The 19,913-nt window shown below is 44.7% G+C and overlaps 1 protein-coding gene and 1 long non-coding RNA gene across 2 annotated transcripts in view; one reads left to right on the plus strand and one right to left on the minus strand.

The window, feature by feature from the left end:
• LOC133368298 (disintegrin and metalloproteinase domain-containing protein 2-like) overlaps window positions 1–2,520 on the plus strand; it is a 93,320-nt gene extending 90,800 nt beyond the window's left edge. The window contains exon 21 of the mRNA XM_061592357.1: window positions 2,463–2,520. Coding sequence (XP_061448341.1) covers window positions 2,463–2,475 — 13 coding nt within the window. The 3' untranslated portion in view covers window positions 2,476–2,520. The remainder of the gene's footprint in view (window positions 1–2,462) is intronic.
• The window catches only part of LOC133368304 (uncharacterized), a 56,693-nt gene extending 36,887 nt beyond the window's left edge, over window positions 1–19,806 (minus strand). The window contains exons 1-2 of the long non-coding RNA XR_009758619.1: window positions 19,259–19,806; window positions 15,451–15,614 (exon numbers count right to left, since the gene is read on the minus strand). This is a non-coding gene — a long non-coding RNA (uncharacterized LOC133368304). The remainder of the gene's footprint in view (window positions 1–15,450; window positions 15,615–19,258) is intronic.
• Window positions 19,807–19,913: the final 107 nt, after the last annotated feature.

The following is a 19,913-nucleotide window of genomic DNA, read 5'->3' on the forward strand; positions in this document are numbered from 1 at the left end:
TAGGGGCCTAGAACTGTTTTTGATGCTTCTTCCTTGTCTCAGTGGGGGACAGAGAGGGGTGTGAGAGCACAACTATGCTAGGGATGAGCAAATCTCAATTTCAGCTTTTCTCCATTTCTCATTTTTCCAATCTCAAGTTTAGTTCTCATTTCCACACCAGCTTTCAAAGCGGTCCTTATAAGTGTTCATCAACATTTTAGTGCAAATTTCTCCTAAAATGCACATTGTATGGAATATGCACATTTTTGCAAAGCACATTTTCCTTAAGGTTTCATTTTTCTTAATATAATGCATTTCTATAGGTTATTTGTGGAAATTAGATCAATTTTAATGCATACTTTATACTAGCACATGCATTTTGTACACAGGACTTGGCTGGAGAACTAGTTTGCAAAATTCAGAGACATGCAAATTTTGAAAGATGGCTGTGTTTTGGTTTCAGAAAGTGCAAATTAAGTAGGTTTGCCTTTAAAAGAGAATTGAATTGAATTTCTCCCCCATCCCTAGGCTGTGTACACACAACATCTTATTCTAGAATCAATGAAGCTTTTTTTTATACCTAGTTCATAGTCAGTCTGAACCTATTATATATTTTTGCCCCTGAAAAAGCACTTGACAAACTGGTTTCATTCCGAAAATAAAAGCTCATTGCAGATTGATTCTGAATTACCCTGCAGCGTGTCCACTGGAAACAGAGGTAGGTGGTCCCAGCAATGAGAGTGTATTCACATCTGCCCAATGACATTATGGGTGGGCATATACCAAGATTTCAGAATGAAACCAGCTTCTCAAGAAAACTGGGAGTAGGGATGGGAGAGAAATTTGATTTAGTTCACATTTAAAGCTGAAGCTACCAAATCTGCACTTTCCGAAATAATATGAGAATTGAAACACAGCCGTCCTTCAAAATTTGCACTTATCCAAATTTTGCGATGCAGTTTTCCAGCCAATTCCCCCCCCCCAAAAAAATGCATATGCTGAGGGGAGAAGTACATAAAGATGAATATATTAGTGAAAATAACATAGAAAATGCATTATGTTAGGAGAGCATGCATGCAAAAATGTGTACATTAGTCAAATCTGCATACAAAAATGTGTTTAGTAAGAGAAATTCACACTAAAATGCTAAAAAAATTTCACAAGAATTACAAATTGCTGCAGAACTGAACTTAAGACTGAAAAAAATGAGACACTGAGAGAACCAAAACTGACAGATATTTTCATGTCCCATGAAACACACCTCCTTGACAGGAGGGGATCTTTTGCTAGGGATAAAACAAGCGCTTTGCCCTGAAATGTGCCTAAATAGTGTATCTATATTTTCCCCAAGAAATGCAGGTCCAAACTAAAATAAAGCACAGCTTCCTTTTATTGAGAGAAAGAGTAGAAAAGCATTACAGAATTACTTGGGTGTGTGGCAGCATTAATCATTAATATCCTAACCCATTCATAACTTTAAAGAAATCAAAGGACCCTATTACTATAAGAGGTGAAAGGTAGGATTACCTATCCTATGCCCGGAGTGGGCGGTTGAATACAGATGAAGCTATGTGGAAGAGCTCTGATCCAAAACCAGGAAGGAATCTCTTGGTCTCAAGGTTTTGCACCAAGACCCAGAGTCTCTCCGGTTCTGTCCCTGCAGTCCTTGATGCGTTCCTTGAGAGCGTAGTACACGTGTGGGAGCTCTGATGTTCCTCACCCCCCCTTCTCCTTTTTCTTTTTTAGATTCAAGCCTCGGTTTTTAAAAGACTTTTTCCTCTCCCCCCCTCCTCTCAAGGAGGTGTGTTTCATGGGTCATGAGGGTGGCAAAGTCACACACTCAGGTTCCCAAAAGCACGTGTCGTAACAGCATCATGCCACTATAAGTCTTTTGCAATCCTATGCATGCTTACTCAGAAGCAAGTCCCAATGTATTCAGATCTCCTGCACAGAAAGTACTCTTAATGCTGCTGAAAGCTATACATTTACTGAATTCCTGAAGTGTACACAAACATGAAAAGAAAACTGTTTTTAGAACTTGCAATGGGGTTTAGCTACTGTCTGGAGGTCAACAAATCCCTTGTCAATCACAACCTGGACTTCACTTGTCTAAAAACATGTCAGGTGGAGGTTAGAGCAGCCAGTACTAACAGAAGTTGTGGGGGGGGGCTCATATTTTGGTGTATATCTCTTGAACGAGACCACCTAGAAACTTAATTTTTTAAAAAAAAATTAAGCTAAGACTCTAGAGATTGGGGTGGCACACACAGAAACCTGGAGAGGACTCCCAAAAACTGGAGTCTCCGAGCAAAACCCAGAGACTTGGTAACCCTAAATAGGGCAGGTCATCTTGCAGCACGAATGCCTTTATTTCAGAGGCAGAATTTTACCCCCTTCTGTAGTCAGAATTCCTGTACCTATGTTATTATTTGAAAGAAGTCTTCTATATTGGATGTTATGGGATGAATCTTCGTGTCTTGCAGAGAAGGTTGCTAGCTCTCAGGATAAATGACCAAACAGGACGATACCTAAGAAGCCCTACGCCAAGTCCATCTAGGTGGGTATTGTCCACACTGACTGGAAGCAGCTCTCCAGGACATCAAACCGGGTCTTGCTTTCCCAGCCCTGCCTGGAGAGGCTGAGGATTGAGCCAGGGACCTTTTGTAGGCAAAGCAGATGCTCTGCCCCCCTGACTCAAGGCCCTTGCCCTCAACATGGGAGCAATGAGTTTTCCACTGTATAGAGGAGGCTGGGGGGACAGTCTCCCTTTGGAAATGCTGCTTAATGGAGAACAACCTGATTCATTTGAGAAACAGAGATATTAAGAGGGATGCTGAAGCAAGCTGGCCGACAGGACAACAGGGGCCTCCAAGTTCTGAAGACGCCTCAAGAAGACTCAGGAGCAGCCATTGTCCAGGGTCCTCCTGGCAGGTGGGTTGCCAAGGCAACAGGGACCCACCCTTCTTTGTGACATCTCTTGCTGCTGGCTTAAAAGTCACCAACTAGGGATGTCCCGTGCAGGTCAGTTAGGAGGAGTGGGAGAGAGAGGAGGGAGAGGAGAGAGAGGAGTAGTTGGAGAGCGTGGAGTGGAGGGTTTCAGTTGGTTTTTTATTTTGGTTTATTTACATTTTTGTTTTTCTTTATATTTTATTTCTCTTTATATTTTTGTGTATTATTTTAATTATATTTTGTTTATCTTTATTTTTATTTTGCTACTTATATTTTCTTTATATTTTGTTTATTTTTTTCATTTTTATCTTATCTTTTTCTTTATCCTGTTTGTATATATTTTTGATATTTGCTTTTGTACATAGGGGTTGGGGCAGAGTTAGGGGAGGGGGCAGGGTGGGGCTTAGGGTTGGGGAGGGGCTCAGGCTAGAATTAGGGTTTGGGTTAGTTTAGGTAGGTACTAGAGCAGGTGTAGTTAGGAGTCATCCAAAGAGGCCTCAGCATGTTGAAAATGTAAGTAGGATTTCTTCACTTCATTTCTATTTATCTATTTTTATGCTGGAGGGAGAGATTGGGGGGGATCCCCTACATGGTTTTGGCCCCTGGAGGGTACTAGGCCAGTTGTCCGAGTTCTCTGCTGCTGAGCCCAGGGACGTCCCTCCGCAATCCCCCATGGCACCCTCCTCCACCCCCCTTCTGAGACCAGCAGGACTCTCCCTCCAGAGCCTTTGTGATCTACACAAGACACACGGACACCCAGAGAAGAACACAACTAGCTGATAACCACAAATATGTCTTTATTTAAACAAAGTAATATTTGGAACTAGTTATCTTTTATGCTAAAATTACCATTTTGACACCCTGGCCTAATCTCCCCTCCTTAGGAGCTCCCCTCCTCCCCCAAACTCTTCCCGAGTCTCCCTCCCCCCTCCCATCTCATTCCCTCCTTCCTCCATTTTCCATCTCTCCAACGGTCTCAACTGACACTCTCTCCACCTCCCTGTCAATCACTCTCCGTCACACTCCATCTGCTGCCAACATTCTGGCTCTGGCTCTTGTCACACACCTAGAGGCCTCCTCATCCTCATCATGTACCAAAGATTGCTGCCTCCGTGCTGTGGTTTGCAATGCTGGGAGAGGAATCTTGGAGACTGGAAGGTTTAGCACACAGAAACAGAAACACACACAGAGAGAGACAGAGAGAGAGAGAGAGAGATCTGCTCTGAATGAAAGAGGCTGAAACATAGGCAGACTCCCCTATTTCTGTTTTGGCTGATCTGATCCGTGGCCTCTCTAGACCCCCATCCCCTCCCCAGAACATTTCCAGCTAGGGGGTTCATTCTGACCTCTCCCTTTTCTGTTCTAGGTTGAGGCGACTGCGGGGCCTTCTTTGGCACAGGCCTGGCAAGGTCACCCCTTCAGGGGCCACAAAAAAGACCACCTAGAAGTGCCCGTTTCCAGTGGAGACAGAAGCCAGAAGCCAAGCCAGGTGAGGCTGCCAGTGAGGGGATGGTGTCCACTTTTGGGGGAAGGGAGACGGTTAGTATGAGAGCCCAGGAAGATGGTGGCTGGTTCGGAGGTATCCCTCACAGGGGTGTAGTCATCCGGGATCCTGGGGGTCTTAGACCCCTCACTTTTTGGGGAGCCACAGCCCAGCAGGGTCCCTATGTCTCCAGTGTCCTGCAAGCCAATCAGCATGAAAGGGCAGCTTCTGGGTGTTAATTGCAAGCAAGCCTGTATAAGTTCCTACTTCAAAAAGCCAAAGCAAGTTGTGGAGAGTGAGAATTCTGTAATTGCGGAAGAGACAGTGAATCCTGAAGATAGCAGCCCATCTACATCCTCAAGCACTTTGGTTGCAACAGAAGACAAACGCATAGACACTGAATCCAGTAATTCAAGGGGTATCTCTTGACAGTGAGAAAGGGCCTTCAAACGGTGTCAGTGATAGAGAAGCAGAAGCCAGCATTCAAGTCTGGTCAGATTATTCTATAATCTTAGAAGGTTGCAGAATCTTAGAAGGGGGCAGGACTGTGACTTTCATGAAGGGACCCTGCACTCTGGAACCTGCCACTACACTACTGAGTTTCCCTCAAACAAAGAGGCCTGCTGGATCAGACCATAGGCCCGTCCGGTCCAGCCGTCTGTTCCCACAATGGCCAACCAGATACTTCAAAGGGAAAGTCCACCACAGGACACCTTAAGAGTAACCCTGTCCCTCTCGTGACCCTCAAATACTGATAGCATTTATTTAAGATCATTTGGTCCTCCAGACATTGTTGAACTTCACCTTCCATCAACCACAGCAAGCATGGTCAATGGCAAAGGATGGTGGGAATTGTAGTTCAGCAACATATGGGGGGCCAAAGGTTCCCCACAGGGCTGGGCCCTGGCTGAGGGCCCCTGCAACCCAGAGGGGCCCCTGAAGGGCCCCTCTTTAGGGTGGAAGGGTAGCACTCTTGTTCCACGATCCACAGCAGTGTCAGCTCCTGACCCTGCCGCAGATCGTGCACAGGGAGCTCCCAGACCCCCCCAATACATTCAGTGTGGGCTTCAATAAGTTCACATGCCCCACATACCTCTCCCATTCCTAGGAATGATGTGCATGCTGAGCACGCATGCCTGAAATCGACCAAGATGGCGGAAGAGGCTTCCCTAAGGGGCTGATGCCCCTGCTGCCATCTTGGTTGGTGACAGGCATATGTACGCAGCATGCATTTCATTCACAAGTACAGGAGAGGTAGGTGGGATGTGCGGGTGGGCTTATTAGCCCTGCACCACCTGTATGGGTGAGTTGGGCTACAGTACCGTGGGCCTGGGGTGGGCTGGTGCCCAAGGACCCAGTCATGCCTGGCACAGGCCCTGGTTCCCCAAGCCACCTTTAGGGGCACCCTGGGGTAACAGAGAACCCCCTTGACTAGTAGCCCTCAATAGCTTTATCCTCCTTGATTTTTTTGAATCTCCTTTTAAAACTGCTCAGTATGTCCCCTATCACTGCATCCTGTGGCCAGGAATTCAATCCTTGAGCGATGCAATGCTGCGTGATGGTGAACAAGCCTTCCCTCTTGCTTGTCCTGTATCTCGGAATGTAGGAAGCTGCCTTATACCACCTGGGTCCATCTAGCTCAGTATTGTGTACACTGACTGGCAGCAGCTTTCCAAGATTTCAGGTGGGAGTGTCTCCCGGCCCTGCCTGAGAGATGTTGGGGATTGAACTTGGGACCTTCTGCATGCAAGGCAGATGCTCTGCCACTGAGCTACGGCCCTCCCCAATCTCCCACCCTTCAGCCTCCCTGGAGTCCAGCAGAGAGGGGGGGGAGGGGGGCCTCCCAGGGAGGGAAAGGGGGGAGGCAGGTGGGCGGGGGGAGCATAGAGGGTCATCTGAAGAATGGCCAGGAGATGAGGAGTAGGAAGGTCAGTAAGAGGATGGCAAAATGAATCAAGGCAGCAAATACTAAGAGGTGAATGAACCTCCCTTCACACCCTTTCCTCCTCTTTCCGTTGCACAGCCACAGGTACCGCAGGGTGAGGAGTTCATCCCCTCGCCCAAGGTCAGTATCAGGGGAACAGAAGTGAAGAGCAGGTGTAAATCCTCTCGACACAGGAGGTTCCTTTCCACACACACACCTAGCCCAGGGAAATGGCCATTCTAGGAGTTTGCCCTTTGGGGCCTGGGAGCACCCAAGGGTGTCCGCAGGGTGGGAGGAAGGGGGTCTCTCCCCCCAGAAGTCTAAATGCAACGATGGGTGGAGAGGGTTGCCAATGACCTGTCATAACCATTCATACACCTTGCACCCCTGAAACATTTCTTGGACACTCTTGGGAGCACCCCTTTCTCTCCCTTATTTTCATTGCTCTGTATTTTTGGAAACTAAAATGTCTTTCCCTGATGAAAATCTTTACTGTTTCCCTTTTCAGTAACTCGCCAGGGATGATTTTTTTGTCCTCCCTGGTTTCCAGCTGCAAGGAGGCCTGGGCAAGGGGACATGATACCCTCCCCTTTCGCAAGGATGCTGCAGCCCATGCTATTGGGGTGAGTGAGCTGCAAGAGGAGGAGCCCTGTGGGGAGGTGGGGGGAGAGGGCCCTGGGGATGGGATTTGGGGGACGTTGTATGGGTCTGGCAGAGAGGAGGACTCTGCAGGTGTTTGGGAAGACCAATGCCCAGTGAAGTCAAACCTGAGTTTGGGGCTGGAGCAGCCCTCCGGAGGTCCCTGGGGAAATGACGTGTCTCTTCTGCTTTGTTCTCAGGACATCCTGGACACATACCAGCAGTTCCTGGATCCCCCCCAAAACCGTCAGAATGGCTCTAGAGGCCGTTTATGAACTCAGGTATGTTACAGAGGGATGTCGTTTCTTATTCAACCACAACTGGGGAGTAATTCAGCCATTGTGGGGAGGGGGTGAGTTGTTGAGGGCAAGGGAAGCTCCAAGACAGCAACTTGCCCTTACCAAGACTCCGAGGGGACCAGAGGCTTTAATGTTCCCAGGGCCAGCTGACTCCTCCCAGTCTCTGCCCCTTCCTTGTGGAGAAGCTCTTAAAGGGGCAGGACTCTGGCTTGGCAGGTAGAACTTGATGGGTCCTTGGCTGGATGCCTGGCATGGAGGGGAGCCAGGTCTCCAGGGGGACATGGAGGCTTTCATGGTACAGACTCTGGAAGTCCCAACTTGGGGGTCTTTGCCTCAAGAGCCCCTGATCTGATGGCCTCAGGCTTGGGTCAGGCATGGTCTTGATTCTGGGGACCAGGCTGGTGTCTGCTAGCTCTGCCTCTAGTGTTAGTGGTCTGAGGGTCCAGCTGAGCCCTCCTCATCTCTGTCTCACAGGCCAGGCTTCTGGATGGGGATAGGGTGCTGACCCATGAGGTCTAAGAGGGGCTTGGAAGGAGGTTGGGGTCCCGCCATTCCTAGTAACAGTTCACAGGACTTTGGAGATCCTGCTCTCATACGTTACCCTCCATCCTCACAGCTTCATGAACCCTCCTTTCAAAGACCACCAGAGGGCTGCTCTAATCAATTTGGCCTTTTTTCCAGTTTATGAGCTTACGCAGCTGACTGAGGATGACAACCAGGTAAATTCTTTGTAGATTACTTCTTTGAACATTATTCTTGGGCTTTGACTTGTAGTCAGTCAACACATCTCCTGAAATAGCTTTTCATTTCTGGCTGATACGTCAATAAGAGAGTAAGCTCAGTAAAGGGCTTCCTCTTCTGTAAGTGAGTGATGTGTTTGTGTATGAATGTGCTGGATTCACAGTCTCATTTGAAGCTCCCTCTCTCTATTCCTCTCATTTGCTTTCGTATCACTTCCTCATATCCACTGCTAAAAATGTTTTTTCCCTTGTTTCCAAATTCTATCCTGCCCCAAATTGACGTATGCACCTGAATGAAAATGCTCTTCACCTTCAGTATTTGGAGGACAGCTTTAAGGCCATGCTGAGGGGCCTGCTATCAGAGGCCCCAACCCTCCAGACTTTGTCTGCCATGTTGGAAGTGAGTAAGCTCGCAACCATGACAGTGTGTTTCATTTAGGCAGGGGCTCGCAGGAAAAACACACGAGGGATCTCCCTCTCTGAGAGGGAGGGAGTCGTGGTGGGTGCTGCCGGTTTGTGTCTGTAGCCCAGACCAGCCCCTTGATTCTGAGGTGCTCTTTTCCCCCACAGGAGTTGAGTTTCTACATCATTTCAGAGCAAGAGGAGGAACGGGATCTGGCCACCCGCAGCGTTCAACGCCTGCTGGCCTACGCTATCAGGCTCCCCAACCTAACCGTTAATATCTCACCTTTATTCATTTATTTTGAATATTTATATGCTACTTTATGGCCCTGAGGGGCAGAGCAGCTTAAGATACATTCTCAGCAGAAACATTAATATCTTCTGTCAGGAACAGAATATCTTGGTCTCCCTGTGGGGCTAGTATGATTCAGGCGTCATTTCTGCCCCCTTCATTGGGCTTGCCCTTTGGCCTTCGCCTACTAAGCAGCAGAACCCACAGAGGTCCTCTGAGGCAAGGGAGTGAGTCTGGGCAGCTGGGCCTCCTTTTGTTCTGATGCAGCATTTTCTTTCCTCTACAGCTGGAGTCCATCCAAGACGCCCTCCCTCCAGAGCTGTCCCTGCTGTGCCCCCAAAAGAGAGAAGGTAAGCTCTCCATCCTGGAACCACAGACTCAGCCCACACTTTCCACACAAAACCCACCATCCGTCACCTACCTCAGACCTGAGGACCACTTCTTAGCTGTAGCATACCTGCCTCAGGCCAATCCCACAAGCCAGGGGTCTTGAAACCAGCCACAAAATTGGGGATTGGGGTAGTGGGTGGCTGTCCCCAAAAGAAAGGGCCCAATGACCACAGCAGGAGGGGCCCCAATGGTCTGACAATAGTAGTGATGATGGGGCCATGGACAGCAGCCCCTTTGGACTCTGCCAGGGTGTGAGTCCCCCATTAGCTATCTAAGTATGCCATGTGCCGAGTCCAGCCTGGCTTTGTGACTTATTCAATATAAGTTTAATAACATATTCACTAATAGGCAAAAAACCTTGCGGTTTAAGAATGTACCTATAGCCTACAGCTATTTCTATCAAACTTTAAAAAGCAGGGAAATTGGGCAGCTATAGTGAATGCACCAGGGGAGCAGGAGACCTGAACTCCTCTCTGAGATATTGTACTGCCCTACAAACTGGTCAAAATGCAAACACCATTTGGGTTGGTCTTTCACAGTCCAATCCACTTCCTGTGTAGCTTGGAAGAATTTGGTAACATGTGCTTCTGAGCATATGGTGAGTGGTGGCAACACGTGCCATCTCCAAAGATGGAGAATTCTATTTTTGTATGTTTGTTGGTGTTCTTCTTACTTTGCTTCTTTCCTGTGTTACTACTATTTGTACAGAGAATCTAAACTAGAACATTTTATTTTCCTCATTATTCATCCCAGAAATCTGTGTCAAATTTATTTTTATTAATTTCAAAACCTTTTTAGTGGTCAGTGTCATATGATGGCGAAAATAGCCTTTTGTGTTTCAAATTGGAGGTTATGTTCTATTTCTATTTTGGGTGTTTTAACAGTTGAATCTGAAACTGTAGTTTGATGTAAAATCAGACTGATTCCATATGTTGCTACTTCAGCAGTGACTCTAGCTGTTGGGAAAAAGAGGATGCATGTTTTCAGCCTGCTATGTTTAAACCACTTCATTTAAGGCAAGGTAGGCACGGTCAATTAAAAACATAGAGCACACCTAGCATTTTGTTAGAATATATTTCACCTCCCACCATTTTATCTTGTGCAAACTGACACACTCCTGAGGTCCACTGGAGACTATTCTGCAGAAGTCAGTGCCATTATTATGTCTGGAGTTTTTTTAGTGTAAATTTTGCAAAGTGTTGCTGTACTTCACATATTTGCAGAAATAGAAACAAAAGAAAATGATTTCCTATAGGAAACTTCACTAAAATTGCAAAGGAAATCAGACATATTCAAAGTGACCATCTCAACTATATCAACTGTCTTAATAATGTTGCTTCCTCCCTGCTAAAACAAGATCAGCACAGCACATGTCTTGTTTCTGTTATTTGGGCTGATTGCAGGTGTTGCATATGCTCAGAGGCACGTTACCAAATTCTTCCAAGCTACACAGCATAGTGTGCAGCACTATAAAAATCATACAACTTTTAACGCAGATAGAAATCAAGATTTCAATATTATCAGCTCTGTCAATCATATTATCTAAAGGGAGCATGTCTGAGCATGTAAGAAGTGTCTTTAGTACACCGATTCTCACATATCCGATCAGAGAGAGGGAAAATGGAGCCTTCTATGATAAAGGCTAGAACATGATGGAGACCTGGGTGATGGCACCTTTTTTTAAAAAGAAAATAAAAATGCAGTGAATTCTAGAGACCTGGCAAGCTGTGGTAGCATTAGACAGGGTAGCTGTTCCATTCCTTAAGGGGGGGAAGGTTACACCCCCCACTGCATTGAATATATGCATAGAGAGAGGGAGCGCCTCTATGTGTATGTATATATATACACATGCGTGTAGGTATACGTGCACACACACACACACATATCCATCCCTAGGGAGATGGAAGTAGGGTGATCTTTGGTGGAGAGGTGCCTGCCAGTCATTTTGAAGAAGGCTATGTATCAAAAACTACTTTTTTAGCCTTTTCTGAATTGCTGAACAGAGGCTCTGTCACGCAACAGGGTGAGTGAGGCTGCATTCCAATGCAACTTTACTTAGGAGTAAGCACCATTTAACAAGGTGGGTACAGGGCTGAAAAATGCAAATGCTAGTATCACTGCCTTTTCTACAGAGAGGTTTGCTTTTATATCTTCTATCTGTTCAGGGGAGGGAGTGTTTAGTGGAATCAAACCCTTTTATTCCATCCTCCATGATGACAGGCAGACCCTCCCATTGCATTCACCACTTAAGACACATATCCTAAGAAACAGGCAACTGAGATGAAAGCTGCTTCTCCTTGCTGACGCAACCAGAAAGTGTATGGGTAAGGGGTGGAGCAGCTGCATGTGTTGATCAAGTGGGCATGTGCAGTTTTCTAACCTGCTAGATTCTGCAGATGCAGCAGGCAAGCAGACTAAAATTCTTCATTTTTCCAGGACAACTGTGGTGTCTCTCATTGGCTAAGAACAATGGAAGGCGGGAATTAGGGTTGCCAGGTCAGAAGCATCCCAAACCCTGAAATTTCAGGGCCAGAGGAGGTACTCCTGAGTGATGTCAGGGGCCTGAGTGATGTCACAGGCAAGGGCCCTAGTGCTGCCATTAAGCATGATACATTAAGCATCAATCACAGTTGTGTAGAGCATACAATGAAAAAAAAACATTTTTCTGATTGAAAATTAAGATAGAAATCTTAGCTAAAATATGAAGCCCGGGTAGGGAACATTTAATCTAGCACATTTGCTTTCAGCAAGAAGGGTTTAAGTGCCCCCAGGCCAGTCACCAGAAGGCCATTGTAGGAAGAAAGGAGCCTAGTGTTGTGGAGATGTTAGATGGGAACACTCAGGAGTAAAGATGGATGTTCCCAAAGGCAGCAATTCTAAACACACTTACTAATGAACTAAGCACCACAGAACTCAACAAGACTTACTTCTGAGTAGATATAGTATGGATTGTGATGTTGGTAAACCTTGACTATGGATCCTCTGCAAATACATCCATATCCAAACAGGGTTGGCAACCCCCTGCCTGCAGTGCCCTGCCCTTATCTTTTAACATGGCTGCTCCAAAATTCTTAACAGATTTGACCCTTCAGAAAGAGGTCTGAGAAATGAGTAAGAGTAAGAAGATTCTCTACCCTTTCTGTCTACCCTGTGGACTGCTATAAACTCACTTTGACAGCCAACCCAGTTCCAGTGAGCAATAATGGACAGAGAGAAAACACACATGTTTTGGTCTACTTTCATAAGCAGCAGCTTGGGAACAACAGTTGCAGCCACACTTCCAAATATATGAATTCTCTTTTACCACTATTGGGCAAACTTTCATGAAACCAACAAGGTGCATCACCAGTGGGTTTAAGGGGGTTGTCCTGAGCACATGGAACCACTGCTGTTGCTTCTATGGCTGTAACAGAGTGAGGTTAAAGATAAGTGAAATGCAAATAGAAAAAACAACAACACAAAAGCCAGTAACACTTTCCTAAATGCAATACCATACCAACCACAACAAGATTCCTATGAATAAGGCAGAAAACTCCGCATCCCACAACCAGTCAGGATTCATAACCAAAAACCCAACCTAAAAAAATCCTAGCAGCCAGTCAGCCAAGGTCACAGAAATCCCCATGCAGCACAACATGACCTGGGGACTGCAGTTAACGCAGAATGCTGCAGCACGATTGCTGACATGAGTGAGATCCTATCAGCACATTACACCTCTGCTCTGAAATCGGCATTGGTTGCTGATTTGCTACCAGGCCAAGTTCAAGCTGTGCTTTCCATGTTATGGGTGCCACATAGTACTTGTTCTGCCCTTGTAAGAAATCAGTCCTGTAAAGTGGCAGCACCTATGCTTTGGAACTCCATGCCTACTGACATTAGGCAGACGCCTCTTTTCAGCACCTGTTAAAATCAGTTTTCTTGAGGCAAGCCTCTCCAGGCATATTATAGAGTTGGAAAAGGTTCAGAAGAGGGCAACCAGAATGATCAAGGGGATGGAGCGACTCCCTTACAAGGAAAGGTTGCAGCATTTGGGGCTTTTTAGTTTAGAGAAAAGGCGGGTCACAGGAGACATGATAGAAGTGTATAAAATTATGCATGGCATTGAGAAAGTGGATAGAGAAAAGTTCTTCTCCCTCTCTCATAATACTAGAACTCGCGGACATTCAAAGAAGCTGAATGTTGGAAGATTCAGGACAGACAAAAGGAAGTATTTCTTTACTCAGCGCATAGTTAAACTATGGAATTTGCTCCCACAAGATGCAGTAATGGCCACCAGCTTGGACGGCTTTAAAGGAAGATTAGACAAATTCATGGAGGACAGGGCTATCAATGGCTACTAGCCATGATGGCTGTGCTCTGCCACCCTAGTCAAAGGCAGCATGCTTCTGAAAACCAGTTGCCGGAAGCCTCAGGAGGGGAGAGTGTTCTTGCACTCGGGTCCTGCTTGCGGGCTTCCCCCAGGCACCTGGTTGGCCACTGTGAGAACAGGATGCTGGACTAGATGGGCCACTGGCCTGATCCAGCAGGCTCTTCTTATGTTCTTAAGCTATTGTATTTTTAAATCTGTTCTTAACTCATTGTTGGTTTTATTATTTTGAACTTTTTAAAATATCTGTCCTTAACAACAATTTTATTGTTTTAAGTCTTTCTGTAAACACCTTTGAGATTTTTTACACTAAAGCGGTATATAAATGTTGTTAATAAAAATACATCAATAAATGTTGGAGTCACTGTGGCCCTTGAGTCTCTTCCCACTTTTAGGAACCAAGGAATCTGCCTTATACTGACTCAGGCCATTTTGTACCATCTAACTCAGTACTCATGACATGGACTAGCATTGGTTCTCCAGGATTCCAGGCAATAGCCTTTTCCAGGAATTGAATTTTGGACCTTGTATGCAAAGCATATGCTCTAACGATGAGCTACAACCCTCCCCCTGTTTAAAAAAGTATCTTTTAAAAATTTTCTTTGCAATTCACTCTTGAATGCACATCATACCTACAACATTTATTTATAGCACATTCAACACCCATTTGAAGCACATGAATCCCATCACAGAATCATGGGAATTTTCATTTGTTAAGGGTGGTGAGAACTATAACTGTGAGGGGGAAACTACACTTCCCAGGATTCTTTAGGCGAAGTCATGGGCTTTAAATGTGAGTTGGATGTGCTTTAAATGTGTTGATCTACTTAATCAACTTTATTTATTTTATTTATTTATGAGATTTGCCTGCATGTAAATCGTTTTAATTAATTTTTCAAAATGGAAATGAGCTATAAAGTATACTGGATGACCGTGTGCTACTCACCATCTCTCAGCCTATCCTCCCCTCAAGATGAAAACAGAGTACCATGACCACCCCAAGGAAGAAGGGCACACTTAAAATGTAGAGAAAAAATCATCTACAACCATAGTGTGAAATCAAATACTTATTGGAACGCAGTATGAAGAAATATTTATATAAACATGACTATCAAATATGTTTATTAATTACACAATCTGTAAATATATTTATAGTGCAATCCAATGTTTGTTTACTCAGAAGCAAGTCCCAATGTATTCAATGGGGTTTACTAAACTGGGAAGTGTGCAGAGAACTACAGCCTCAAGTGATAAGGAACTTGTTCTTTCAACAAGCCTTTTAAGCTGAGACCTTATCCCCGTCTGAGTCTGTGTTGGAATTGCTTTTTAATATGTTTCAAGCCTTTTCTTTTTTAAAAAAAATATTTTTAAAGCTTTTTAAAAATGTTTTCAAAGATGTTTTAATAGATTTTAAAGTCTGTTTTTTATGATGTTTTAAAGTGCTTTTAGTATTTTGTTTCCCGTCCTGGGCTCCTACTGGGAGGAAGGGCAGGATATAAATCAAATAATAAATAAACTTCATTCACCCAACCCAAAATTCAGAATCATGCCTCTTTAGGCTGTTTTCCAACTGTTTATTCTTGCTTTATGGTTATTGGATTTTAAAGGGATTAATTTCTTGTTGTGAGTTGCCTTGGTTTCCAATCACCAACCCAATCACAGAGTTTATTTTTATTTATTTATTTAATTTAATTTATATACCGCCCTAAGCCAAAAAGGCTCTCTGGGCGGTGTACATAAAAAGTTGTTGGAAAGACTCCATACACACACTGTAGATGTATAAATGCATACAGCCCATATAATACTTTATTGTCAAACCACTTGGTCATTGCAAAAAATCAGTATTAATTTTAAACAAATCAGTATTAGTTTCCTACATAATAATAAATTGTAATACCTAAGTAAGCCCTGCCTAATTGCTTTAAAACAGGACTGGAGAAGAACAGAAAGAAAGTCCCCCCCCCATTTTTAACTCTTTCCCACTCACCTCCCATCTGCTGCTGCTTTCTCCCTCCATTTTCAGCCATTTTCTCTCTCTCACTCTCTCTCTTGCTTCCACACACAGAGCAAGCTCAGCAGAAGGCCAGTGTGAGTCACATGTCTGTTACCCACCAACCACAGGAGCAGACTTCCCCTGCTTCCTCCAAGTAACTGGAAGGGGAGAGGGAAGGAGAGTGAAACGAAAGAAGTCTTTCTTCTGCGCATGCGGTATGTTACAATCCACTCTAATGCATTTTTAATCGATTAATTAAAAATAAACCATGCTGTTTTTTTAATTTAAACCTAGTACAGATGAAGTACTGTGTTTGGGGCAAGCTCAGGCAATTGATTAGGGATACCTTAGAGTCATCTCTGAGTTGTAACCAAGGACAACAGATTATGTCAATTTCAAGAAAAAAAAAGTCCAAACGGCTTCTAGTTTTTTTTTCCTCCCGTTTTTCACTTTAACCTGTGGATTCTCCGTGGGGGGGTTGTGTATCACCAAGAAAACTTCCAGAGTTGTAGAGCAAGCGATTCTGAATCCAACAGTATAAGCCTTGTAAGTTTTTGTTTTGAATTGGGACTATACAACGCACCAGAAAGGGGTGGGGGGGTATTTTCATTTAACATGGTAGAACGCGAAAAATCCCTACTGACTATAGTATACAGCCACTCTTGTGGCTGTATAATACCGATTTATATGTTTAAGATGGATGTAGTGATGGTTATTGTATCCTTAATGTGAGGTGATGCATTTTTTTGGTTTGTTTTTTGCTCCTTCATTTTCTTTCTTTCTTTTTTGTCTTCTTTGTTTGTTAAATATGGTACTAAAAATATTAATAAACATTTGAAAAGGTCAAATTGAAGCAGCTATAATGAAGACTTCCCTTGTTTTCCTTTCTCCCCCAACCAGAGGAACTCCTGATAGAAGAATTTGAATGAGATGGTGTGCGTCCCCAGAAATAAATCCCCAGAGATGAATTCCTCTTCTCGAGCCCGGATCCAAGTACTTTGTGGACAGTGATGGAGGGACCACTGCTCGTTTTTTATGTTTGTGTAGGGTTTTAGGGTTTCATTGTGTGTTGTTAATCATGTATATGGCATTTTATATAATTAAAGTTGTGAACAGTTCTCAGTCTGTGTTTCTCATTCCTTAGAATATAGAATCAAAGAATGGAAGAGTTGGAAGGGGCCTGTCAGGCCATCGAGTCTAACTCCCTGCTCAGTGCAGGAATCCAACTTCAAGCATCCCTGGCAGGGAGCTGTCCAGCTCCTCTTGAAAGCCTCCAGTGTTGGAGAGCCCACCATCTCCCTAGGTCATTGGCACTATTGTAGTACTGCTCTAACAGTTAGGAAGTTTTTTCTGACGTTCAGCCGAAATCTGGCTTCCTGTAGTAACTTGAGCCCATTATTCTGCATCTGGCACTCAGTGATGATCGAGAAGAGATCCTGGCCCTCCTCTGTGTGACATTTTAAGGACTTGAATAGTGCAATGCCATCTCCCCTCAGTCTTCTTAAGGCTAAAAATGGCCAGGTCTTTCAGTCTCTCTTCACAGAGCTTTGTTTCCAGTCCCCTGATCATCCTGGTTGCCCTCCTCTGAACCTGTTCCAGTTTGTCTGCATCAGTGCTTTTTTCGTAAAAAAAGAAAAAAAAGAAAAAGAAAAAAAAAGAGGTGCTGGAACTTGATAAATTTGAGAGTCATTGGACGTGGTGGGGCTGCTAGGAAGTCATAGTGGTGTGGGCAATGAGGTCACAGGGGGTGTAACCAGTTGTCCCAGTTTTCTCCCCATCTTCCTCACTTGCAAGATACCATGGACACTTCAGCATTGCAACTGCACAAACACTAAGCTCCTAAGTAATCTGAAACCTGTTTGGAAGGGGTCCCTGCTGTCCCAGTTGCTTCTCTGCGGGGAGAAAAGGTTGTGCCCCCTCTCCCATTCCAGTTCTCTCCCTATCTTCTTCCTTTGCACTTAAACACTGCTGTTTTTATTAATATTTAATATGTAACCCAATTAATACTAACATTTAAACAAATTGCTAGTGTGGGTTCATGCCACAATAACTATACATTACTCAGTAGTGAGCCCCACTGAATTTCATGGGGAATGCTCCCTGAAAAGTGTGTACAGGATTGCAGCCTGAATAGGTTAGTCTTAAAGGTGTCTCACAGGACTGTTAACAAGGGACCCCATAAATTTCCAGACCTATGGAAAAAAGATTATTCCCCTCCTCCAGCTTATTCACTTCTAAATCTCCCCCCCCCCCGGAACATGGGATAAGGCAGAGGGATTGGCCAAGGACCTGAGAGATCAAGGTGAAAATCACCACTAAGTCATGAAGTTCACTTGGAGGAAATGTGGAATGGATATTAAATCAATGCTGGTCAATAAATAATGATAATAATAAAATGTCTGTCTCCATCCGGCCTGCTCCTGATTTTGAACTGGGGGAAGTCTTTGTGTGTGGCTATGTTTAGAATCATGTAATAACTCATCCTAAAAATCAAAGAAAAAAGAATCTGAAACACAACCAGGATGTTAAGGCCTACTAGGGTTGCCAGGTCAGAAGCATTCCAAACCCTGCGATTTCAGGGGCGGTCCCTAGTGACATCAGAGGTGGGCCCATGTGATGTCATTAAGCATGATACATTAAGCATCAACCACAGTTGCTTGGAGCATACAATTCAAACAAAAACATTTCTCTGATTGGAAATTAGGATAGAAATATTAGCTAAATTCACCAATATGCAAAAAACCTTGCAGTTTAAGAACATACCTATAGCCCACAGATATTTCTATCAAACTTTAAAAAGCAGGGAAATTAGACAGCTATAATGAATGCACCAGGGAAGCAGGAGACCTGACCTCCTCTCCGAGATATTGTACTGCCCTACAAATCTGTAAATATGCAAACACAGTTTGGGTTGGTCTAATAATAATAATAATAATAATAATAATAAATGTTGCTGCCATCACATGGAGCTTCATGAGCCAAGTACTGAAGATGAGGTATCTTTGTATCCAGATGGAAGGAACACTTAAAACTAAATGCCCCAGCATCAACCAGGCTCTGTTCACTGCTCTGGGGGTGGTTTACTTTTATCTCCTTCCGTTTATTTCCTTCAAAAATGGTTAAATGTTATTTGTATTGTTGCAACCTGTCCTGGGACCTTCTGGTGAAGGGCAGGTAATAAATAACATCTTCCTCATATTTGTTTTTGTGTGAAATAAAAAGTGACATTATTTAATGCTTCATTATGTATTTTTTCAATTAACAGAGACTAAAACTGCAACAATTAGCATATAGGAGTGGTGAAAACTTTTGAAGTCACAATGGGGTCCTGTACTCATAAAGCTCGGGAGCCACTGCTCTATACCATGGAGCTATGACCTTTTCCCTGGTAATAGAACCAGGGAAGCTAGTGATGGAAAATACATCTAGTTACTCATCTGGCCCAGTATTGTCTACTCTGGTTGGCAGTAGCTCTCCAGGGCCTCAAGCAGAATTTTTTTCCCATCACCTACCACTTTTACCTTTGAACAGGAGATGCCAAGGATTGAACCTGGGACCTTCTGCATGCAAGGCAGATGCTGTACCAGTGAGCTACAGCCATTTCCCCAGCCTCCCTTATAATACAGAACACCCTGATAGGACAAAACCAGCACAACCAGCCAGCAGGTAGACCATAGGACTTTTCTCACTGACACGCTAGTTTTCTACTTGCAGGATGTTTTGATTTGTTTTAAGGCATGGGAGCATAACAACAACAAAAAGAGGGGCCCTAGCCTGGCGGTCTTCCACCTCAGGATTCTACCTCCTCATTCCTCTGCTTGTTGCAGCCACATCTCTCCTTAGGCATAAACCAATGAGCGACTTTTCGTCCTCCGGCCCGCTGCTGCCCGTTGGCCTGAAACGCGGCGGGCCCGCTCTGCCTCATTCTCTTCCCTCATTGGCTCTCGGCAGCAGCCTTGTTGCCAATCGCAGCTGTGCTGGGGGAGGAGAGCTACAGATCGTCTACGTCGGAGAAACCGCCCGCCCGCGATCAGCTAGACTACAATTCCCATCATCCCTGTCTACTGGCACTGCTAGCGGGGGCTGATGGGAGCTGGAGTCCTACAGCTCGTGAGCTATTCATACGGTTAAATGGACGTTCTTTCTCTCTACAAGGCTGACACCACTGCAGAACTCCCCAGTCCAAGACGGAGCTGCTCTTCCCGAGTTCCAATTCAGACCACAGAGAACTGTGGAACGGGTGACCATAGAGATTCCAACAAGCTAGAGCGACGAAAAATTCCTGCCCGATAGCGCTGCTTTCCATCTTTACCGGAAGCTGAAGCTTTGGGGGCCTACATAGCTGCGCTTCCTCATCCCCCCTTAACTTGCCTCCGATTGGCTAGAAGGGCTGGCTGGGCCCACCCCTGCATTTTTCTATTGGTGGAGAGGCGGGGCGTAGGAGACTGAGGTAATTT

Source organism: Rhineura floridana, chromosome 12, assembly GCF_030035675.1.
Source record: "Rhineura floridana isolate rRhiFlo1 chromosome 12, rRhiFlo1.hap2, whole genome shotgun sequence".
Lineage (NCBI taxonomy): Eukaryota > Metazoa > Chordata > Lepidosauria > Squamata > Rhineuridae > Rhineura > Rhineura floridana.